The sequence below is a fragment of the Sinohyriopsis cumingii genome, chromosome 9 (assembly GCF_028554795.1).
Source record: "Sinohyriopsis cumingii isolate HCF-2022 chromosome 9, ASM2855479v2, whole genome shotgun sequence".
In the NCBI taxonomy this organism is placed as follows: domain Eukaryota; kingdom Metazoa; phylum Mollusca; class Bivalvia; order Unionida; family Unionidae; genus Sinohyriopsis; species Sinohyriopsis cumingii.
The window spans coordinates 15,081,369-15,104,041 of NC_142969.1; the positions used below are offsets into that span (position 1 = coordinate 15,081,369).

General features: G+C 36.4%; 1 protein-coding gene across 1 annotated transcript in view; it reads right to left on the minus strand.

Moving 5' to 3' along the window:
• Positions 1–10,809: 10,809 nt before the first annotated feature.
• LOC149791309 (uncharacterized) overlaps positions 10,810–22,673 on the minus strand; it is a 134,489-nt gene continuing 122,625 nt past the window's right edge. The window contains exons 34-35 of the mRNA XM_089969840.1: positions 20,995–21,035; positions 10,810–16,194 (exon numbers count right to left, since the gene is read on the minus strand). Coding sequence (XP_089825966.1) covers positions 16,183–16,194; positions 20,995–21,035 — 53 coding nt within the window. The 3' untranslated portion in view covers positions 10,810–16,182. The remainder of the gene's footprint in view (positions 16,195–20,994; positions 21,036–22,673) is intronic.

Genomic DNA, 22,673 nt, shown 5'->3' on the forward strand with positions numbered 1-22,673 from the left:
TCGACAAACAAAACCCTAAAGAAGCCTTCATGAGGGCAGGCAAAAATGTCTTGCTGCAAACGGGCAAATGGGCCGACGAGACACACCTATAAATGCCCTGCACGCTACCGAGTCAGGCATTCAGCAAGGACAAGGCAGAAGGAGACGACGAAGAAAACACCCTTTCACCAGACTTCACACGTCTAAAGCTAGAAAGACAAAGAAAAGAAGAACCGTTCGAGACTTAGACGTTTTCGATTATTGAGACACAGAAAAAAAAGATGCACCGAGAGTCATGCGCTTGTTCCAAGTCGGAACTGGATCTGTTTGCCATGCCACCTACCGTGATGACGATGCAAGAATCCCAATGGGTGAATTTCACCCCGTCTCCTCACTGACAGATTCCGCTCCCATCGAGTTTGAAATCAAGGGACAGCCCGAAGATTACATCGATCTGAATAGCAGTTACTTGTACTTGAAAGTCAAAGTTCTTGATAAGGATGATGGTGGAGTAGAAGACACTGAGAATATAGCTCCCGTCAACAATTTCATGCATTCCCTGTTCAGCTCAGTGGACCTGTACTTGAATAACAAACTGGTCAGTAGCAGCATGGATACTTACCCTTACCGTGCCTACCTGGAAAATCTCTTGACGTACGGAATAGATGCCAAGAATACTCATCTCAATCCCTGTGTGCTATGGGAACCTGACGAAGCGAAGGATTTTAACACATTAAATAAAAGCAATGACGGCTTTGTGGAAAGACGAAGCAAAATTTTAAATATGAAAAGTTTAGAACTGACGGATCGTTTGCATTTAGACATGTGGTTGCAAGAGAAATATTTGCTGAACGGGGTAAATGTTCGCTTGAGACTGAATCGTAGCAGTACCGCTTTCCATTTGTTGGCTGATAGTTCTGCCAAAAGCAAAATCGAGGAGGCTAAACTCTACGTACGACGCGTGGAAGTGTTACCTAAAGTGGGAAAAGACATCAGTCAGACGTTGAGCAGAACGTACGCCAAGTATCCCATCCGACGCGTATAAGTAAAAACGTTCACCATTCCCCTTAACCATCATTCCATGATCGAAGATCATCTGTTTCAAGGACAGTTACCTAAGCGTTTAATCCTTGGCATGGTCTTGAATTCAGCCTTCAACGGAGCCTTCGCTGAAAATCCTTTCTACTTTCAACACTTCGACGTGAAGAAAATCGAAGTCAGTCGCGATGGCAAGACCTTGTGTACCCGTCCTTTCGAACCTGACTTTGGTGACACAAAGATGAATTACTTGAGATCGTACTTGTCCCTGTACGAAGCCACCGGACAGTTAGGGACCAACACCAGTCACGGCATTACGTACGAGGATTACGCAGGAGGTTATGCTTTGTGGGCTTTCGATTTCACTCCAGACCAAGGCAGCGACGAGGGACATTTCCACCCTATAAAATCCGGCCAGATTCGTGTGGAACTTCAGTTTGCAAAGCCACTGGACGAGACAGTGAACGTCATCCTGTATGCAGAATTCAATAATACCATAGAAATCAACAGTTTGAGAGAAGTCATTCTAGACTATTAGAAGCTATGGAAGACTGTTATCCCTCTTTACCTAGTGGAGAAACTTTGGAGATGGAATGTGAGGAGACCGTGGAAAAAGAATCTCAAGACAAAGACGACGAAGTTATGATGAAGTCTAGATGGCCAGAACAAGAATCACATTTAGTCTCCTGTTTTGCCAAACACTTGGTGGAAAAAATGACGGAATTGATCAAAAAAGAGTGCTATGGATGTCAAAACGATCATCCCAGTCAAATTCAACACGATAAATGCCTGATGTTGAGTCAAGAAGAAAAATTGGACGAGTATCTGGACGAAGCTTGGAGTCTCATCTCGGACGAAGTCGTGTTGCATCAGTGGTATAAAGACTTGCGTGAACATTCTTGTCCACCATTAACCACTCAAGAGATCCATCGTATCGAAGCTCTCCTGAATCAGAGTGAGGAGACGAAACGAAGAAACGGTTATTTGTCAGACATTTTCAAGCAAAAAGTCAGAATCGAATTGATGACTTATTATTACCTGTGAAGAAGAAAAAAACCACACAAAAATGGATACTTGGGAACTTTATTACCTTTTGAACCACAGTTCGTATACGGCTTCTTGGAATCCTGTCGTCTGTGCTAAAGATGAACTCCCTCATCGCAAACCTCAAGACCATCTAGCTTATGTGATCAACACGGACGACAGTCATCTCCCAGGAACCCACTGGGTAGCCGTCTACTTTCCTCAAGAAGGATGTGTGGAATATTTAGATTCGTATGGATTGCCTCCTTTGGAAGACGATATCATTGACTTTATGAGAAGAAATGCTCAGACCACCCGATTCAATAATGTGAAATTACAAGGCACAGATTCATTGGTGTGTGGACAGTACTGTGTGTATTTTCTGCATCATCGCAGCCTGGGCTATTCCTTAGAACATTTAGTGACTCATTTTGATCCTCGTTCTTCTTCTAGAAATGATGTGAAAGTAGATCGATGGTTTTGTGACCAGTATGCTTATCTTTTGTCTCAAGCTAGGAAACGTAGTGTCCATCAATGGCCTAATGACTTCCAACAATGGAAATCACAATTTCATTCACAACGTTGTCAGCCCTGTTTAAAGTAGAGTGTGAATTGAAAAAAATGTTTGTCATTTGAAAAAAATGTTTGATGTTATATTGTTGGATTATTGTTAAAAATGTTAGAGTTGTTGGTTAGTGTTAAGTGATTTTGAATAAAAAAAATGTTGTGTTTTGAAACAAATGCCTTTGTCTTTTGTTTGGCTATAAGAATGTTGATTCATGCTCTTTGACTTCTCTCTATCTCTCTCATGACACTCATTGATCGTTCCGGCTCGAAAACCGTGGAGGGATGTTTTCCTTCACGTCCGCGCTTTGACTTTAAGAACCGGGGCAGTTTCCAGTCAAACCATCCATTGTCGACTCATCCTCCTACGAAGATGTGCTCCAAACTAGCTAAGCTAAACGAAGCCTACGTGAATTTGCATAGGGTCAGACACAGTCTGATACCGAAAGCTGAAGAGATAGAGAATGTGAGAATGTTAAAAGTCACTGAAGACCTGATAGAAGAGCTCTTCAGAGAAGAAGTGAACAGGGAGAAAGAAGAATGGACAGAGAAGTACAGACTTCAGAGACAGCAGCAACAGCAACAACAACAACAGCAGCAGCAGCAGCAGGAACCTGAACCTGACAGAGGCTTTGTCGATTGTCGTATCGACACCAAAGAGTTCTTCTTCTCTTTCCGAAGAAGCAGACCTATCGTCAGAAAGTCTATCCTCAGAGGACGTCGCATTCTTAGAAACTAAAAGATTGCCATAGCAAACAAAAAACAAAAAAAAAAAAACAGCCCTTTTCAGGGTTACCCAATACTCTAGAAAAGAAATAATAATCCATTTGCCAATGTGTGTATGTAGAGTAGTGTGAATATAAACACTGACTCTTTTTTATAGTGTGAGTGTATGTGTTTGTGTATATGACTGTGTGTTTGTAAGTGCTCACGTACGTTTGTGTGGATAGTAGATTAAGATCATGTTTTTTTTGGTGTTTGACGTGTGGGGAGAGTAGATTTGGGGTTTGATTGCTTTACGTATGTGGATAGTATATTGAAGTGATCAATGAAAATTTTTAAATTAGTAATAGGCAGCATAAAAAAGTGAGTGAGTGTTTCTTTTAGGTCCGCGCGTTGTTTGGTCATGATCTAGGTAAGATCAATTTTGTTTTAGGGGGATGTTTTCCATCACGTCCGCGCTTTCAATATAAATTGAAACTCACTGGGCAGTCTAGCTAACCTGTTCACTCGTTAACAAGACAATGAATACCAGAATAAGCAAACTTCTTGAACTCCAGATACATCTGGAATATGTCAGGCGCCTGTTAAATGAACTGGCCGCGGAGGCCATAGTAGAAGAGGAAAGAATAAAGAAGGAAGAGGAGGAGAGAAGACAGAGGGAAGAGGAGGAAAAGAAAATAGGAGAGAGGATGGCTTACAAGATACCAGAGACAGAGGATTGGGGTGCTGAAGCCAATCATCCTCCCTCTGCGCTTTCAAGAAAAAAAGTAAAAGGAAACTGGGGAAGAAGATGTGTGTGTGGTGCCAGGCCTGGAAGGTGCTATCATTAACCAGGTGTCACTGGAGTTCAAAAACAAACAGCCCTTTTCAGGGCTACCCAATACTCTAGAAAAGAAATAACAATCGATTTGCCAATGTGTGTATGTAGAGTAGTGTGAATATAAACACTGACTCTTTTTTTAATTGCGAGTGTATGTATTAGTGTTTGTAAGTGATCAAGTAGGTTTGTGTGAATGGTAGATTATGGGGTTTTGTAAGCGCTCACGTACGTTTGTGTGGATAGTAGATTATGAATTTAGTTTTAATGATTTGCGTGTGTAAATAGTAGATTTGGGGTTTGTTTATTGCTGGTTCACGTATGTGGATAGTAGATCATATGAAATGAGAAAAGTAGGGGATGTTTTCCTTCACGTCCGCGCGTTTTCAGTAATGATCTAGGTAAGATCAATTTTGTTTTAGGGGGATGTTTTCCATCACGTCCGCGCTTTCATTATAAGAACCCACAGTATTCGTCGTTCGCACCATTCTAAGGAATAAACAAAGAAGATGGAGGTGACAAAATTATTTAACGATTTGAGACATAGCTATTTTTGGATCATGGATGGGATGTATGTAGTAGAAAGATTGAATAAGGAAGGAAGATTTGAAGGTAGCCTGAACAATGTGAAGAGTCTTGGAGTAGCAAAAGATCAAATAAGGGGAATGATTGAGGAAGAAGTAGAAAGAATCAGAGGATTCATTGACCCACCTTACGTGAGAGTAGGTACTTTAAAGGAAGCCTTGGATCATATCACAGAAGTCAGAAGCTTCCTAGAAAATAGCTTTCACTGGACTGACTGGTGGTACGTAAAGTGGGGTTGTAACCAGTTGATAAAAGCAGAAGAACTAATTAGAGAGGTAATGAAAGTAGAAGTGATGAAGATAAAAGAAAAATGGAGCAAAGAGAGAAAGGAAGAAGAGAATAAGAAGAAGAAACTAGAGTTTGAAAGATTAAATAACAACTGGATGAAGATCCAACAGAAATTTAGAGAGATGGGCCATCCTGACTGGATAACAGAGGAGGAGAAGAAGAGGAAGAAGAAAGGAATTTTGGGAAAGATAAGGGGATGGTGGAAGAAGTGGAGGAGTTAGAAGAAGAAACCCAAGGCCCTTTTCAGGGCCACTCATAGGTCTCGAAAAGAGATTGACTTTCCATTGCCTACCCCTTTTTTAAAAATTTGTTTTAAAAAAATCCCATGTTAAATTCCCCTTGTCCCTAAAGTAGTTTTTTTTTTTCTCCCATGTTAAATTCCCGTTGTCCCTAAACAAACCCAAACTCTATTCCCCATGTTAAATTTCCTTGTCCCTATAGTGACCCAGCAATTTTCCCCATGTTAAATTTACATAGTCCCTATAGTGACCCAGGGGGGGGTCTGTAATGCTAATTAACATTGTCCCTATAGTGACCCCATTCACTACTCTGGAGTGAGAACGGTAGGACTTCGTGACCAGCGTTTGCCCATGGATACTGGTGTCGCCAGGTTGTACCTATCACGTTTCATGGTGTGTGTGTGTGTGTGTGTGTGTGTGTGTGTGTGTGAGAGAGAGAGAGAGATTTGGATTTTTAACGTAGCTTTAACAATTTTTCAGTCATATTGCGATGATGTCTGCAGTGTAACAGTTTATAGTAATGGCTAGCACTGGGGCATCATGTCGCAGACACGTAGCCTGATGTCCCACCCACATCATCCTGACACCATCCGACCAGTCCTAACACATTATCCTGACACCAGGCCGACCAGTCCTAACACTAAACTCTTAATGCTGAGCGTCAAGCGAGGCAGCTGTTAGTACCATTTCTGTAGGTTTTTGGTATGACTCGGCCGGGAATCGAACCCACGAACTTCCACTTCCGAGGGGGACGCTCTAACCACTATGCCACCGGAGTGGTAGTTTCATGGTTGTACTTACAATAATGCCCCAGAAACTGAGCTAACTACAAAAAACAGATATGGACACTTATGCCGTGAATAAATGTTCCTACATTGCAAAAAAAAATCACAAAAATCGAAAATAAAATTAAAATAACATGAGCATAAACATAACGTTTAAAGACCTAAGAATTTTTATAAAAAAAATGTTAATTATTATAAATTAATTAAAACATTCAGTCATTGTGTTGCTAATCTCACATGTTTAATTTGTAATTCATCGTATGAAATATGAGAAACTGAATAGTACCCAGTAGACATTGGCAAAATAAGAGAACTGCATGTGTGTGACGTATTAAAATATTACTCTTCATGAGCGATATAAAAGAATCATGCCCACAAATCGTTAGTCTGTTGGTCAGCAAAACTATTGCCATCATATTGAGCCCAGTACTTGTATTGTAAATAACTATGACCTTATTCCAAGGAACATTTATGAAGTCATGGGCCAGGCATCTTGTCATTTTACCGCTATTGACCTTGCGTTAACATTGCACTGTTAGCTACCTCTAAGTGTTAATCGAGCGAGTCCTAATTAAAATTCAATTCATGACCATAGCCGACCAGATTACCTCCCTTGCAGTCGACAATTTTTGACGAGTCTAACCCATAAGTCAAACTTCATGTTTACATGTCACACTGAACCTGACAGAATGTGCAGCTAAATTATCTATATGAATTCTGCACCCTTACAGAAAGCAAATCTTTAGTAAATTACGTTTCTCCGAGAATACTTGCCCAATCCCATTAAATTAGGAATATAAGCCTGCTACCTCGCGAATCCAATTCTACAACGTATCCTATTTCAAATAGACACAGCAGTAACTCTTGCCCAATACTCCACTTGGTACCACCAGGTGTCGCTAGTTTTTATCTGAGCCAGATGTTAACAAGGAAGCGCGTATGGCGTGGTGGTTGGGATAAGTTTTAAGTAATGTGATTTGGTACCTATTCACGGAGAAATATAATTTACATAAAAGTTTGCTTTCTCCTTCGAATCCATTCCCCAATCACATTATGTTAGGAGAATACGTAATACGATTAGTGGATGCTGTGAACAATAACCCATTCTCCTAATTACATAAGGCTTTTTCTGACACAGTCAACTTGAAATAACTCCTAGTGGTTGAGCCAAACACAACTTAATTAACTTAATGTAGCCAAACGAAATAACACGCCACTGACATTCAAATTTTCCAATTCAGAGGTGACACAAATACGAAATCCAGTGGAATGTTTCCATTATTAGTGGATATTTCATTACTGTTAGATCCTGCAGATAAAAGAGTGGCTGCATTATGGGCCGTCAGAACAGCAGCCGGGGTGGCTTGCAATATGGCAATTTGAGGCCGTGTAGGCGTTCGATTAGCGTGTATAACAATACTCTCATGCCAACGTCTTCGACTCCCCATTTCAACTAGAAAAATACCATAAACCAATCTTGATTTACTAGCAATGACAAAGTCAGTCCAGCAGTTCCATTGTCTTTATGCAGAATGAACTTTATGCAGAATGAACTTGTATCGATGATCATATGAATACAGAAACCAGCATTGTTAACCCTGCATTGAACACATGACCTGGCTCTCACTGGTGACACCTAATTGTATGGGCTTGCTCCACTATGTCAAGTTGTTAATTATTTAACACGAGGCGGACACATTCACCTACAAGAGACACAAAATAATGCATGAAATCCTTGTCGCTAACATTTACGGATGTTATTCATTCTGACATATCCCGTATGTGGTATTGTGCAGGAATGCCACCAAAGTGGATTTGATTGAGTTTACCAGCCAGGTTGTTGCTAATGTTGACCTGGGTTAACTCGTGATTTTCCAAGATCAAACTTGAAAACTGCAAAATTCCAAGCCAGACATTCAAGTTGTTGTTCTGAAGCTGCAAGGCTCTGCTGGAATTGATCTAGACAAAACCATAAAAACTCTGAATCAGACAGTCTGGTGTGCTTTCACTCAAAGACTATTTTGACACAAATCAAAAATAAAAAATTAACAAGTCTGATATTGAAACCAGACCTGAACGTGAATGGAAACCAAATTCAACTGATGCAAGAACTCACTGATAATGATGATGGTGAGACAAAACACTATGTGGACAAAAAAAAATCAGGTCGTGTCTGGCAAATGAAAACTGACATGAATTTATAAGGACTGTTGATGGAGTGCAGTCCGAAATGTTTATTATAACAGATGCAAATATTGATGGGTTTCATCCCAGTAGTTATTTTGATCCTAATATTGTTTGATTACTGTGTACATCTACTACCACATGGGAGAATCTAACAATATTCAATTAGTAGAACAAATACTACCATTTACAGTACAGTATTAGACAAAAAACATTTCTATTAATGTCGGGTTCTGACAAATCATTTTGAACTTATTTGATTGCAGGCTCGTTTGGCAATAATAAAGGCAGAAGAATAGAGATACATGGGATAAATTAGAATGAAGCATTTCTAACCAGCTTTTGGTTGTTTTTATTTAAGACAAGACTTACTACATGTATTTATATAAGTGATGGCTTCTGACCATGATGATGAGTTGCTGAACTTGCCAAAGAAGTGCTTCATTGGCTGAACAGTGATGCCAACATTGATAGTGATTTTGATCCACTTGTTGATGCATATCTGTGTGAAAATGGCTGTAACTAGCCCTCATAGACATGGCTGGTCTTAGGCCAATTGGACTGATTTGGCCCAATCGGGCCCCGCACTCCGAGTGGCCCAGAGCATCAGTAATTTTAGAAAATATATCTAAAGAGAGAAAGTAATTTTAAAGGAATGAAAAAAATGTTAAGTTCAATATCATATAAAACTTGTTTAAAAGTTTATTTCCAAATGCCATTCACACTGGGGCCCTGCATGTAAATTCAGGGGACTCTTCCAAAATGATCCAATCAGGCCTCATGTTTCCAAAGGCTGTTCCTGCTCGTATACACTGACAAATGATCTTGCTTACGGTCAACTAGAAATCAATAATTGTGATCAAACTAATGTGCCAATATCAACTTGAAGCCAGCTTAAATCATTGCATCAGAACGTGAAACACCCATTTGTTGCCTGCAAAGCCATGCATGAAAACACTTTGTGAATGTTTCTAGAATGACGATGTGGAGTTCACTGATGAATCCCCTAGTTGCATTCCATTTAAAAAGGAAGACCTACTCAACTGAATACAAAATGGGTGCATTTGTCCGTGTAACAGTTCTTGGGCAGAAATAATAATGATCATTTCAGACATTAGGCACAGATGCACTCAATATGATTCTAAAAGAATACAATACACAGCCCATAGAACATAATCTTAAATATTTCAATGGTCATATGGCAGTTGTTCCAGTTGAAAAGGTAACTGGTTTGAAGTTCACATGCATCTTGCACTTGTACAAGGCAAGCCATTCAACCAATTATAATTCGTGAGCACATTATTAAAAGAGGGACTATGACAGACCTTCAGTGCTACCAATGTGACAAAATAATTCAAGTAGATTGAGCTATTACAGTATATATCCAAGACTTACTGACTTTAAATCAAATTGGGTTGGCCAATATCATTTTAACTTTTACACACACAGATTAGCCTAATGTGCTGTTTAAAATCAGTACTGAAAGAAACACCATATTACAAAATCACCGTAGATATTTGTCAGTCAATTTAGTAATCTGTGGAGTGGTAGTTATTTAATTCTGACCAGATTTATCTTATAATTGCTTCTTTGACAAACGATTTTCCACACCACCCAGGACTGAAAGCATTAGGCATAAAGCTTTGTGAGTCCTTATTGTTTACTGTTTATACTGACTACAGGTTATGGGCATACTATGAATATTCTATTATCAGTTGACTTTCCATATCACAGTGTATTTTGCAAGTCACATCTGTCATAAAGGGTGACTTTTCATCAGTGGGTCAGTGTTGTGCTTTGAAAAAATACACAAGTAAAACGAGATGGATAGATAGACAGGAAAAATAAGGATAAAACCAGTGTAAAATACATTTAAATTATTGAGTGAAATATGTCACAAAAAATGAAAACATATATCTATCTTCATGTAATAAATTCAACAGAAATCTATTGTGCTTGGCATTCTAAATCGTTTTGGAACACTAAATCTATTAACATTATTAAAGGTCACATACCAGTAAAAAAAATGGTAGCCCAGAATCATCTGATAGACAATATCCCATAATGATCTGATAGACAATATCCCATAATGATCTGATAGACAATATCCCATAATATGTCATTTCCATATATCTTACAATGAAAGCATATGTAAAGTCCTCCATAAATGTGGCACAAAGTCAGCCTCATCATCAGAGTGACTGAATTCAGAAATGTCATCAGTGACAGAATTCAGCCTCATCATCAGAGTGACTGAATTCAGCCTTGTCATCAGAGTGGGGAATTCAGCTTTGTCATCAGAGTGGGAGAATTCAGCCTTGTCATCAGTGACAGAATTCAGCCTTGTCATCAGTGACCAAATCAAGTTCAGAAACTCTTCATTATCACCTAGTCATTGTAAATATCATCTGATTCCTCAGCTTTACTGTCAAATGTGGGTACTTATGTTGAGACTGGAAGTGAAACTTTGAATATAGTCTGTGAAATCTATTAAAGGGTGTAGTTGAACAGTGAAGAATGATGACAGGGAGTTCCAGTAACTATCCTCTGATACTTCTCATTGAACAAATAACGTGACTTCAGATAGATAAAATGGTATTTTAATAGATCACTGATGCAATTATTGTACAATATTAAATAAACATAGGAAAACAAGTCAGGTACTGTAATCCATATTTGGCATGCATTAAATTTTGTTCCCTAGATCCAACATTGGTGTCAACAGCGGTATTAAAATATTACTCTGAATTCATTTACTGTGGTTGTCAATTTTCATGTTTTTATAACAAAATTTTTTTTGTCACTACTTCATCTTTCTGGAATTAAGTACCATTGTTTCCAAATAAATGTCATTTTCTAGCAACTACAAAATCAATGAAAATTCATATTAAAAATGATTATGCCATTAGAGTACCAGATATACTGACTTACAAGTCCAACTGCAAACAACATAGACCCAGATCTGTCATTGTGTGATGCACCATCAGGTCTGGGTCTATGTTTTTTGTTATACTGATTACTTGTAAGAAACTGCATAAACTCAGCCCTGCCATCAAATTATGTGATGGCATATCTGGGTCTATGCAGTTTGCAGTTGCACGTAGGTCGTGAGTATATACGGTAGTTTGACCCCCGTGTGGAGAACAGAAACATGAACGACATAATAAGTGGACCTTATATATCACAGTGGATCCTATACATCACCACTTTCTTGCTGTAAGAGTATAAAAATAAAATTTTTAAAACAACAACAGTAAAAATATAGTGGTCAAATAACAATTCTAATCACAGCAAAATTTATACTATTTAAAATCTGATTAAAAATACATGTGAATAAATTGTTATTGCAATTTAAAATGAAATAAATCCTGTTATATGTAGATTTTTTTATATTAACAGATAATATAATATATGGATTTAACAGCATAGCAACACACTACAGGCTATATGATGCTAATGGAATGCTGAGTTCTACAAATGTAAAGATACAAACTTGCAATTAAAAAAGCAGAACTTTAGTTGATAAATCTTTCAAAAATATCATTGGCATTTGGTCCAAGAAAATAAAAGGTAAATATGTTAATATTTTTTAAGTGTTAAAGAAAGTAAACAATAAAAGTAAAAACTAAAAAATTCATAAAATATTGGGTCAAAATGTATGATATGATCTTCAGATTTTGATAACATATTATTTTAATAAAATATTTAGTGAATAAAAAACTCACTTGGATGTATTAACACATGACATGCCATGTTTTGGAAGCTGTCCCATGAATACAGGTTGTAACAAAGTTGATAATGTAGCAAAATAATCCTTGATAATAAAAATCAACATGACAAAGTTTTATAAACACAACTGTGCACAGTGCAAAATAAAGAGATATTAAATAAATGTACTAAGATGTATTCGTTAAGGAAGACACTACTTAGGAAACAAAACACTGGCATTAAAACCCAGCTGAGGATTCATCAACATCAAACTTTATACCAAATGTGGGCCCAACATTCAGCAGCCATAACTTGACTAAACAATGATAATCAAATTCAGCTAAATAACTATATATAACTGTATATACATTAAAAAATTTCTAATATAAAGAAAATCACTGAATGGAAGCTAAAGTGGATGGGCAACTCATCTAAACGATGATGCAGATTAAACAATCACAGGTGGCAACTCTGCTAACTGATGATGCAGACTGAACAACCATGGGCAATAACTCTGCAACATAATGATGCAGATTAGTCAGTTAAGGGCCACAACTCTGCTAAATGATGATGCAGATCAAACAATCAAGGGCCACAATTCTACTAATTGATAGTGCAAATTAAACAATCAAGAGCCACAATTCTACCAACTTTAGATGCAGGTTGAATGATCAAAGCCTTCAATTTTGCTAAATGAACACTAAAAAACTCAAACTAAGTGTCACCAACATAAAATTGCTTACCAAAGGAATTATTAAACAGACTGGAAAGTTACAGACAATACAATGACATAAATCCATTTTTTAAAAATGCAGCCTATGAACATGTACCATAGCTAATAATCAAATCCAACCGAGGTCTCGTTAAAAACAAGCTATACACAATTTTTAAAAAAATCCAATATGGTAAACATTCATGTACAAAAACAAAAGTGGGTGTGTCTAACAATTAGACACTAACAAATGATATATAATGCTGACACCTGAACTTAGTTGATGTTTCATCAAGCTGCAAGCCAAAATCCACTTAAAACTGAGTTATTGTGCAGAAATGAATTTATTATCTTGCATCTTCCTATGCGACTATAGTCATGTGTACACTTCAAGGTCAAATGAGGTCAAATGAGACATCCATTCCTCCAATTCCAGAAACATGAATTCCTTAAACATTTTTGGTCAAAATACTTACTATATCTGAACCTTTTCATCAAGAATTTATTTGCATTTTTCTTTTTGTATCCTTGTTGTCATTTTTTGCCTATTTTGAGTTTAATCAACTGAAGTCATGTCATCTACATTCTGTATTATACATTAAAAAATTATATTTGATGTATCAGTCTATCAAGGTACTTTTCTACCAACATGAATCAACATATAAAGCTGTGGTTCAAAACTTTTCCCCAAAATTAAGGTGGCACAAAATTTTGCAAATATAATTCAGACTGGGGGAATTTTCACTGAAATTTGCAAACATGGCTCTACATGCTTCTCGTCAAACGACAATACATGCTTTTGACATGCCTTTAGTCAAACAATAAAAACGACTACCGTATATACTCGCATATAAGCCAAAAAATTTAGGAAAATATAAGGCCTGGAAGAAGGGGGGGGGTCGGCTTATCTGCAGGCCAAGGTCCAAGTCTGAAATTTTAAATGCTTTTTCCCCTCGATTCCAGTATTTATTGTTTCTGTTGATCGCCAAAGATGAGATCACATGCCTAATGATGCCACATGGCTCATAAGATTTGTGCTGTCGTGAAGTGAAACAAATATTTAATTTCTAACTTAAGTGGTAGGATAACGAATGAAAAACATGTTTTAACGTACTTGACGTCTATTTGACAGATGTCCATCCACCAGAAAATGCAGCCATACGTGTCATTTGAGCCACGGTGGTATGTGTATTTTCCAAAAGAACCGCCATATTAGTAATCTCCAGTCAAGTATTTAACCCTCAGCTAATCAGTAATCATTAAACTCTACGGTATCGTACAAATGCATGCTAGCTTATTTCAGTGTAAATATGAAAAGAATCTATGTAAAAATATAAAAGAATTACGATACTGAAGGTATATACAACAAACATTTTGATCAAGAGTAGAAATACATGTACGATAGTCTTAAAGGAACAATAGCGAGAGGCTCCATAGGGGTTTGTTGCGCGCATGCTTAGGAAGGGTAAATAACAGGGCAATATATGAGTCAGTGTGAATAATTGTAAAACAATATAATTTGTGGGATTTCTTAGACAGGTGTTTTAGAAGTAATCAGCAGCCACAGTTTATATACTACTGTTGTTTAGTTGTTTGTAAAGCAAAGTGGTTTGTTAGCGGTAGAGTGTTGTACAATAGCTACCATATTGGTAAATGCCTCAAGGATAATAGGTTTGTTTTGTTGCACAATGCCAATGACTTTACTAATACATGCCGACTCTCAGATGTACTGTTTAATGAGATACGGTAGTGGACATGGTTTCTGCTCAAAGTTATAAACTGTCACAATACTTGAATAATGTCCATGCTGAAACCAATCATATTTTGATCAATTGAATCACACTATCGGATGACCATGATGACAATGACGACGTATATGATGAAAGCACGCTCGTAACAGAAGCCGAGTTTCGTGAACTGTTTGGCGAGTCTGATACAGAGCCAGATTTTGAAGGATTCTAAAAGTGATAGAACTTTTATAATTCATGATTTTAGAATGAGGATTAATTAAATTTCCATTAAGACTTAACACTTTAGAATTGTTTTTATTTCAACATATAAATTAGCTTTCTTACTTTTATTTTATTTAATAATGTGATTTGCCTAAATAAACGTATTCAGAACTCACTTTGTGCATCTTGTGATGTACCAGTAGTCTAGAAATTATGGGTCGGCTTATACGCGGGACATGCACTTTATAAAAGTTTTACCAATTCAGTTTGGGGGGGTCGGCTTATACGCGAACGGGCTTATACATGAGTATATACGGTAATCTGATCTTTGAGATTAAATCCAAAGCATCTAAAATTATGCCACAACCAATGGTTAATGTTAAATAAAGGCTTGATAGAATAAAATGTCTCGCATGTAAAAAGCATCTAAACAACGGATATCTCTACTTCAGCTATCTTAATGGATGCATAGATAGATGGTAGTACTGAAGCTTTGCGTTTCTCAACAAAACTGATGAGGATAATTAATATGACAACAACAATCCATACAATGAAAGGTCTCACCTGTGAACAGCATCATAATGATGCAGCTGTCTACTGCAGTAGGCTAGACAGCAAACCTAGTATATCAGGACACAAAATGTTGGCATATGATATTATAACAACAAAGTTCTTGGTCAACACAGCAACTTATGTAAAAGATATTTTTGGGCTCTCAAATATTTAAACAAAGAACTGTAGTGTAGATGTCAGAAGTGGTGGCAGAAATGTCAATCTCTGACCGGCAAGACAAAAGCAAAAGTGTTAGCCCATGTCTCCATGTTCACTGGTAAGACAAAAATGAACTGTGAACCTACGTGTCACCGTTCGCAGGGAAGGTTAAACAAAACCTGTACAAATGACTCAAGTCAAATGACAGCCTAGTAAAACCACATTGGTTGAATATCCAAGATGTATAAAAGTTTATTCGATATAATGTTAACAGAGAATAAGATGTGTGCAAAATAAATGCAATAAAATTAAATGATGGATATACAAATGTACAAACATGTTGCATTAAAATCTGGCTGCAATGGGGAAATAGTATAATCAGAAATACCAAATATATTCATCTGTAAGTTCAGCTAAACCATAAACTGAACATAACCATATCTGCTCTCACATAACACAACATCAGATCTGGGTCTATGTAGTTTATTAGGAATTACCAGCAGAATATAGATTCAATATAGACTCTGATCTGCCAAGACCTAATAGAATTTCAGATCATGGTTTATGTTGCTTGCAGCAGGCCTTGAGTATATAATATAATCTTACTTGTACAAATTGTGATAGATATATACAGAGATTTCAACACCAATGACAAGGAGAATAATTAGTTCTACATGCACTGATCTTGTGAGCTTTATCTTCATTATAACTGTTAATATTCACATGATCTAAAAAAAAAAATGTCATCTCCAAACATCAATATAAGAATAGTAAGCTCTTTGAAAATCCAAACACTTTATTTTCTCCCATGCTTTAAGCCCATCATCCATAGCATTGTGTATTGTCCCTGACCAATGGAAACCATATTATTCATCTATACATCAGCCTGAAATAAAAAGATAACGTACAAGTCAGTAACATATAATTACATCTTTAGACTAGCATATCTGTTCATTGTCTATCAAACTCAAAAACAGGTGTGTATTTTGAATACACAAGGAAGCTGTGGTGAGTGTTTATCATGTGAGAACAAGACACCATCAAAAGATATGTTTGCAAACTGGGTTTTCATGCCAAAGATCCAATTTCATGATGACAAACATGGGCATTCAATGGAAAAGTTAACATAAACTTCTTTTTCAGAGTTCATCCATCTGTGCCAAGTTCATCTTTTGTTACTTTTACCGAAATACAGGCACTTTACTGTCTGACAGCTGAATGTTTTTTTGTGGATATATAAGAATTACCTTTTAGAGATTATTTTGTTTTTGCTCCTACCAAGTGTTTGAACAAAACACGGTCATTTTAATATGGTCAATACAATTCTAGTGTCTATATTAGAGAGCATTTCACTGTTATTTTACCAAATGTTTGTACAATTAACCCCAGTCACATTTATATAAGATCAATCTAATGCTAGGGTCAAGATCTGAAATCATTTCACTGTTGTTCTTCCAAGTCTTTGTACAAAACACAGTCGTTTTAATGATAGGTCAATGCAATACTAGTGTCCATATTATTGAGTATTTCACTGTTATTCTACCAAGTGTGTGTACAAAAAACACATAGCAGTTGTATTGATAACATTCATTTAATGCTTGAGATCATTTCACTGTTGTTCTAACAAGTGTTTGTGCAAAATACAGTCAATTTAATGATAGGGAAAGTATAATACTTGGGTAAATGTTGACTGAATCATTGACTCTGACATTTAATATAATTCTAAACATTGCTTTGAACATAGAATTATACTGTACACAATCTTATTTTTCTGTGCTTTTGAGAAGCACTAGACCAATCAAAGAAAAGTAAGCAACTGTGACCTTTTCATAACAGAGTGATTTGTATTATGGTTTAATGTTTATCCAAGTTGATCCAATACATTTGCCTGCAGTCATGTAACTTGATAAGTTGATGTATCAGTGGAAGTACCATTCTCTAAAGTCTTCTTCTTCCTTTTTTGAGAGGAAGTGAGATTAGACAAACAATGTAAATAAAGGAACCCAAGAATAAATACTGAAAAGTCACTGTTAATGGCACAGTTTCAATTTATATGGATTTCATTCTTCCTACAAACCATGAATTTAAGACCCACTAATAATGAACTCTCTGTGGAAACAATATGGCACAAATCCCATTCCAGGAATTTAAACACCCACTAATAATAAACTCTCTATGGAAACAATATGGCACACATTCCGTTCCAGGAATTTAAACACCCACTAATAATAAATTCTCTATGGAAAAAAATAGGGCACATTTCCTGACCCATGAATTTAAAAACCTACTAATAATAAATTCTCTACTGAAACAACAGGGTACATTTCCTGATCCAATAATGGATTCTCTATGGAAACAATAGGGCACATTTCCTGATCCATGAATTTAAACACCCTCTGATAATGAACTCTCTATGGAAACAATATGGCATGCTTCTCGATCCATGAATTTAAACACACACTAATAATGAACTCTCTATTGAAACAATAGGGCACATTTCCTGATCCATGACCTCAAAGACTTACCAATAATGGATTCTCTATGGAAACAATAGGGAACTTTTCCAGCACCATGAATTTAAAGACCTACTAATAATAAATTCTCTATGGAAACAATAGGGCACATTTCCTGATCCATGAATTTCAAGACTTACTAATAATGGATTCTCTATGGAAACAATAGGGCAACTTTCCTGATCCATGAATTTAAAAACTTAATAATGGATTCTCTATGGAAGCAATAGGGCACATTTCCTGATCTATGAATTTAAAGACTTACTAATAATAGGATTTCTATTATAAATAATACAGCACCTTTCCTGATCCATGAATTTAAACACCCACCAAAAATGAACTCTATGGAAACAACAGAGCCCCTTTTCCATTCTATATATTTAAAAACCAACTAGTAATGAACTCAATATGTTAAAAATAGGACACATTTCCTGATCCATGAATTTAAAGACTTGCCAGTATTAGATTCACTATGGAAACAATAGGGAACGTTTCCAGCACCATGAATTTAAAGACCTACTAATAATAAATTCTCTATGGAAACAATAGGGCACATTTCCTGATCCATGAATTTAAAGACTTACTAATAATGGAATTTCTATTATAAATAATAGGGCACCTTTTCTGATCAATGAATTGAAACACCCACTAAAAATGAACTCTATGGAAACAGCAGAGCACCTTTTCCAATCCATATATTTAAAAACCAACTAGTAATGGACTCGATATGTAAAAAATAAGGCACCTTTCCTAATCAATGAATTTAAACACCCACTAAAAATGAACTGTATGGAAACAACAGAGCACCTATTCCAATCCATATATTTAAAAACCAACTAGTAATGAACTCATTATGTAAAAAATAAGGCACCTTTCCTGATCAATGAATTTAAACACCCACTAAAAATGAACTCTATGGAAACAACAGAGCCCCTATTCCAATCCATATATTTAAAAACCAACTAGTACTGAACTCAATATGTAAAAAATAGGACACATTTCCTGATCCATGAATTTAAACACCCACTAAAAATGAACTCTATGGTAACAACAGAGCCCCTTTTCCAATCCATATATTTAAAAACCAACTAGTAATGAACTCAATATGTAAAAAATAGGACACATTTCCTGATCCATGAATTTAAACACCCACTAAAAATGAACTCTATGGTAACAACAGAGCACCTTTTCCAATCCATATATTAAAAACCAACTAGTAATGAACTCAATATGTAAAAAATTGGGCACCTTTCCTGATCCATGAATTTAAACACAAATGAAAATTTCCTTTGTCACAAAACCACAAATATTGATCCCCCAAAAAACTGAAAGAATTCAGTCTCCAACAAACTAGACCATTCTCTAGTAGATATTTGTAATTGCTTATCAGTGGCACTTTCTGTTACAAACTAGACCATTCTCCAGTGGATATTTGTAATTGCTTGTCAGTGGCACTTTCTGTTACAAACTAGACCATTCTCCAGTGGATATTTGTAATTGCTTGTCAGTGGCACTTTCTGTTACAAACTAGACCATTCTTCAGTAGATATTTGTAGTTGCTTGTCAGTGGCACTTTCTGTTACAAGCTTGACCAATCTCCTGCAGATATTCGTAACTGCTTTTTAATTTTTCAATGGCACAGCAAGAACTGCTACTTCTTAAATGACAGCAATGACATCATACTGACAAATCTTTTATCTATTAATCAACAAAACCAAGTCTAGCATGTCAAGTCCACTCCAAAACATCATTCTAATCCTGATGACCTTGTCCCGAGTTCAAAGAAATATAAAGGTGTCTTGCAAAAGGGTAACGTCTTTGCATTATAATGAGACACTCCAAATATGAATATACTCCATCACGTGGTTAATTATATATAAGCAACCTCAAGGTCAAATGGGTTAGCATGTTTATTGTATTTACTTCAGGAGACACCCATGTATGAAGAGAGTCCATGAATGGATTAATGAAATCGAAGCAAAGCAAGAGCCTTCTCCCAAACTTTAGTGCAAATCTTGAATGTCTCTGACCATGATCTCAAGGTCAAATGGGTCAGAATGTATGTGTACAAGAATGAATCATCTCTGTGTTAAGATGAGATGGTATGAATAAAATCTGTAAACTTCAATGGATTTAGGAAATATAAGAAGAGGCAAACATTTAAACTAATACCTTAACAAAGCCACTGATGCCACAACTGCTTAACAATAAAAAAAAATCATTGCATCTATTGATTAGTAAAATTTTCCATGTCCATCTGTTATTTTGCTGATCATTCACTGGTTCCTCTAATCCCTGTTACCTTGTAAATCATTTATTGGTCCAGTGAATCCCCATTACTTTGTTGATCATTCATTAGTCTATCTAACTCCTGTTACTTTGTTAACCATTCACTTTGTCCTCTAATCCCTGTTACCTTGTTAATCATTTATTGGTCCGATGAATCCCCATTACTTTGTTGATCATTCATTAGTCTATCTAACCCCTGTTACTTTGTTAACCATTCACTTTTTCCTCTAATCCCTGTTACCTTGTTAATCATTTATTGGTCCAGTGAATCCCTGTTACTTTGTTGATCATTCATTAGTCTATCTAATCCCTGCTACTTTGTTAACCATTCATTGGTCCCTCTAATCCCTGTTACCTTGTTAATCATTTATTGGTCCAGTGAATCCCCACTACTTTGTTGATCATTCATTAGTCTATCTAACCCCTGTTACTTTGTTAACCATTCACTGGTCTCTCTAATCCCTGTTACCTTGTTAATCATTTATTGGTCCAGTGAATCCCTGCTACTTTGTTAACCATTCATTGGTCCCTCTAATCCCTGTTACCTTGTTAATCATTTATTGGTCTAGTGAATCCCTGTTACTTTGTTGATCATTCATTAGTCTATCTAATCCCTGCTACTTTGTTAACCATTCATTGGTCCCTCTAATCCCTGTTACCTTGTTAATCATTTATTGGTCCAGTGAATCCCTGCTACTTTGTTAACCATTCATTGGTCCCTCTAATCCCTGTTACCTTGTTAATCATTTATTGGTCCAGTGAATCCCCATTACTTTGTTGATCATTCATTGGTCCATCTAATCCCTATTACTTTGGTAACACAACTAACTTGATATTTATATTTTATTTCAGAACTGATATATGCAAAAGTATTGTCCACCTACCTTTGTCATTGGCCATGGTTTCCCTTTTGTGCTGTTTGTATCTGAAAAAAAAACAACAAAAACAACAGTAGTCATAACAGTAGTCATAACAGTAGTACTGAGTATATGATGCTCATGATATGAAAGCATAGTGTTTATGATTTTCCTACAATTTGTGGATCGTGTCTACTGCATCTTATGGGGATGGCAAGGTTTGGTGTTCAGAGATGGAATAATCCAAATAACATAACAGTAACACATGGTCAGTAAGGCTATTTAGAGTACAAAACACAAAAACAAAATAAGGCAATGAGCTGTTGTTGTATTATGCATAGTTCATTCTACTTTCAGTGACTACTGAATTATACTAAACTATATTGAATTATACTGAGTTATACTGAATAATATTATGAGACTGGAGAAAACTATCAAACAAACATTATCTTTAAACAATGTGCAAATATTTAGCACTTTTTTACCCATCATGCACCAGGTGGATGCAAACTTCCAACCAATCAATCCAGTTCAGGATTTTTCATGCTAGCTCTAATGAGATGTACATCACTGTTGTACGAATGATGTCACTGGCAAACTGATGTTGCTGGGTATTGAAAAATAATTTCATTCTGTCAGAAAACAAATACCCCCCCAACAGAAAAACAAAAAACAAACTAGCTCTATGTGCATGAACAGATTAAACTGGACCCCTGTCAATAAAGGTCAAACTGGAATCCATCTTGACCAATACCAAATTAAACTGGACCCCTGTCAATAAAGGTCAGACTGGAATCCATCTTGACCAATACCAAATTAAACTGGACCCCTGTCAATAAAGGTCAGACTGGAATCCATCTTGACCAATACCAAATTAAACTGGACCCCTGTCAATAAAGATCAAATAGGAAGCCATCTTGATCAATACCAAAATACTGTGAATGCAAAAGTTACTAGCTGTCATAAAAGCCCTAGTTGGTAAAAACAACAAAGACAACGATCTTTTATTGTATTAAGCAGTGTTAATTCTACTTTCATTGACTGCTGAAATATATTGAATTAAACTTACTTCTACTGCTCTTGATTGTGAAATTAAAGATAACTATTCAACAAGAGCCTTTGAAAAATTGCAAACATTTAGTACTTTTTTATCCACATTGTACCAGTCAAATGTGAACTACCAATCAATCACTGCAGTTCAGGAGGTATTTTCAAAGCTAGCTATAATGGGAATGCCACTATAGTGAGAATTGTCTCACTAATTATCCAAGTAGGACACAGTGATTTTACTACTTACTGCCCAATACAATTCTTTATCATTAAAATTCAACTTAGCAGTGCATGTATGTAAGTATGTATGTGTGTGTGTGTATGTATGTATGTGTGTGTGTGTGTGTGTGTGTGAATGTGTATGTATGTGTGTGTGTGAGTGTGTGTATGTATGTATGTGTGTGTGTGTGAATGTGTATGTATGTGTGTGTGTGTGTGTGTGTGTGTGTGTGTGTGTATGTATGTATGTGTGTGTGTGTGTCTCTGTGTGTGTGTGTATGTGTGTGTGTGTGTGATGTGTGTGTATGATCTCTGTCTTCTTGGTACTAATTGCGAGACAGAAGTGATGCATCAACCTGCACCAGGAAATGAGCTCAGTGGTCCATGTGCCAACATGACATATTGGACATTGACTATAATGTGACCATAATTACCCC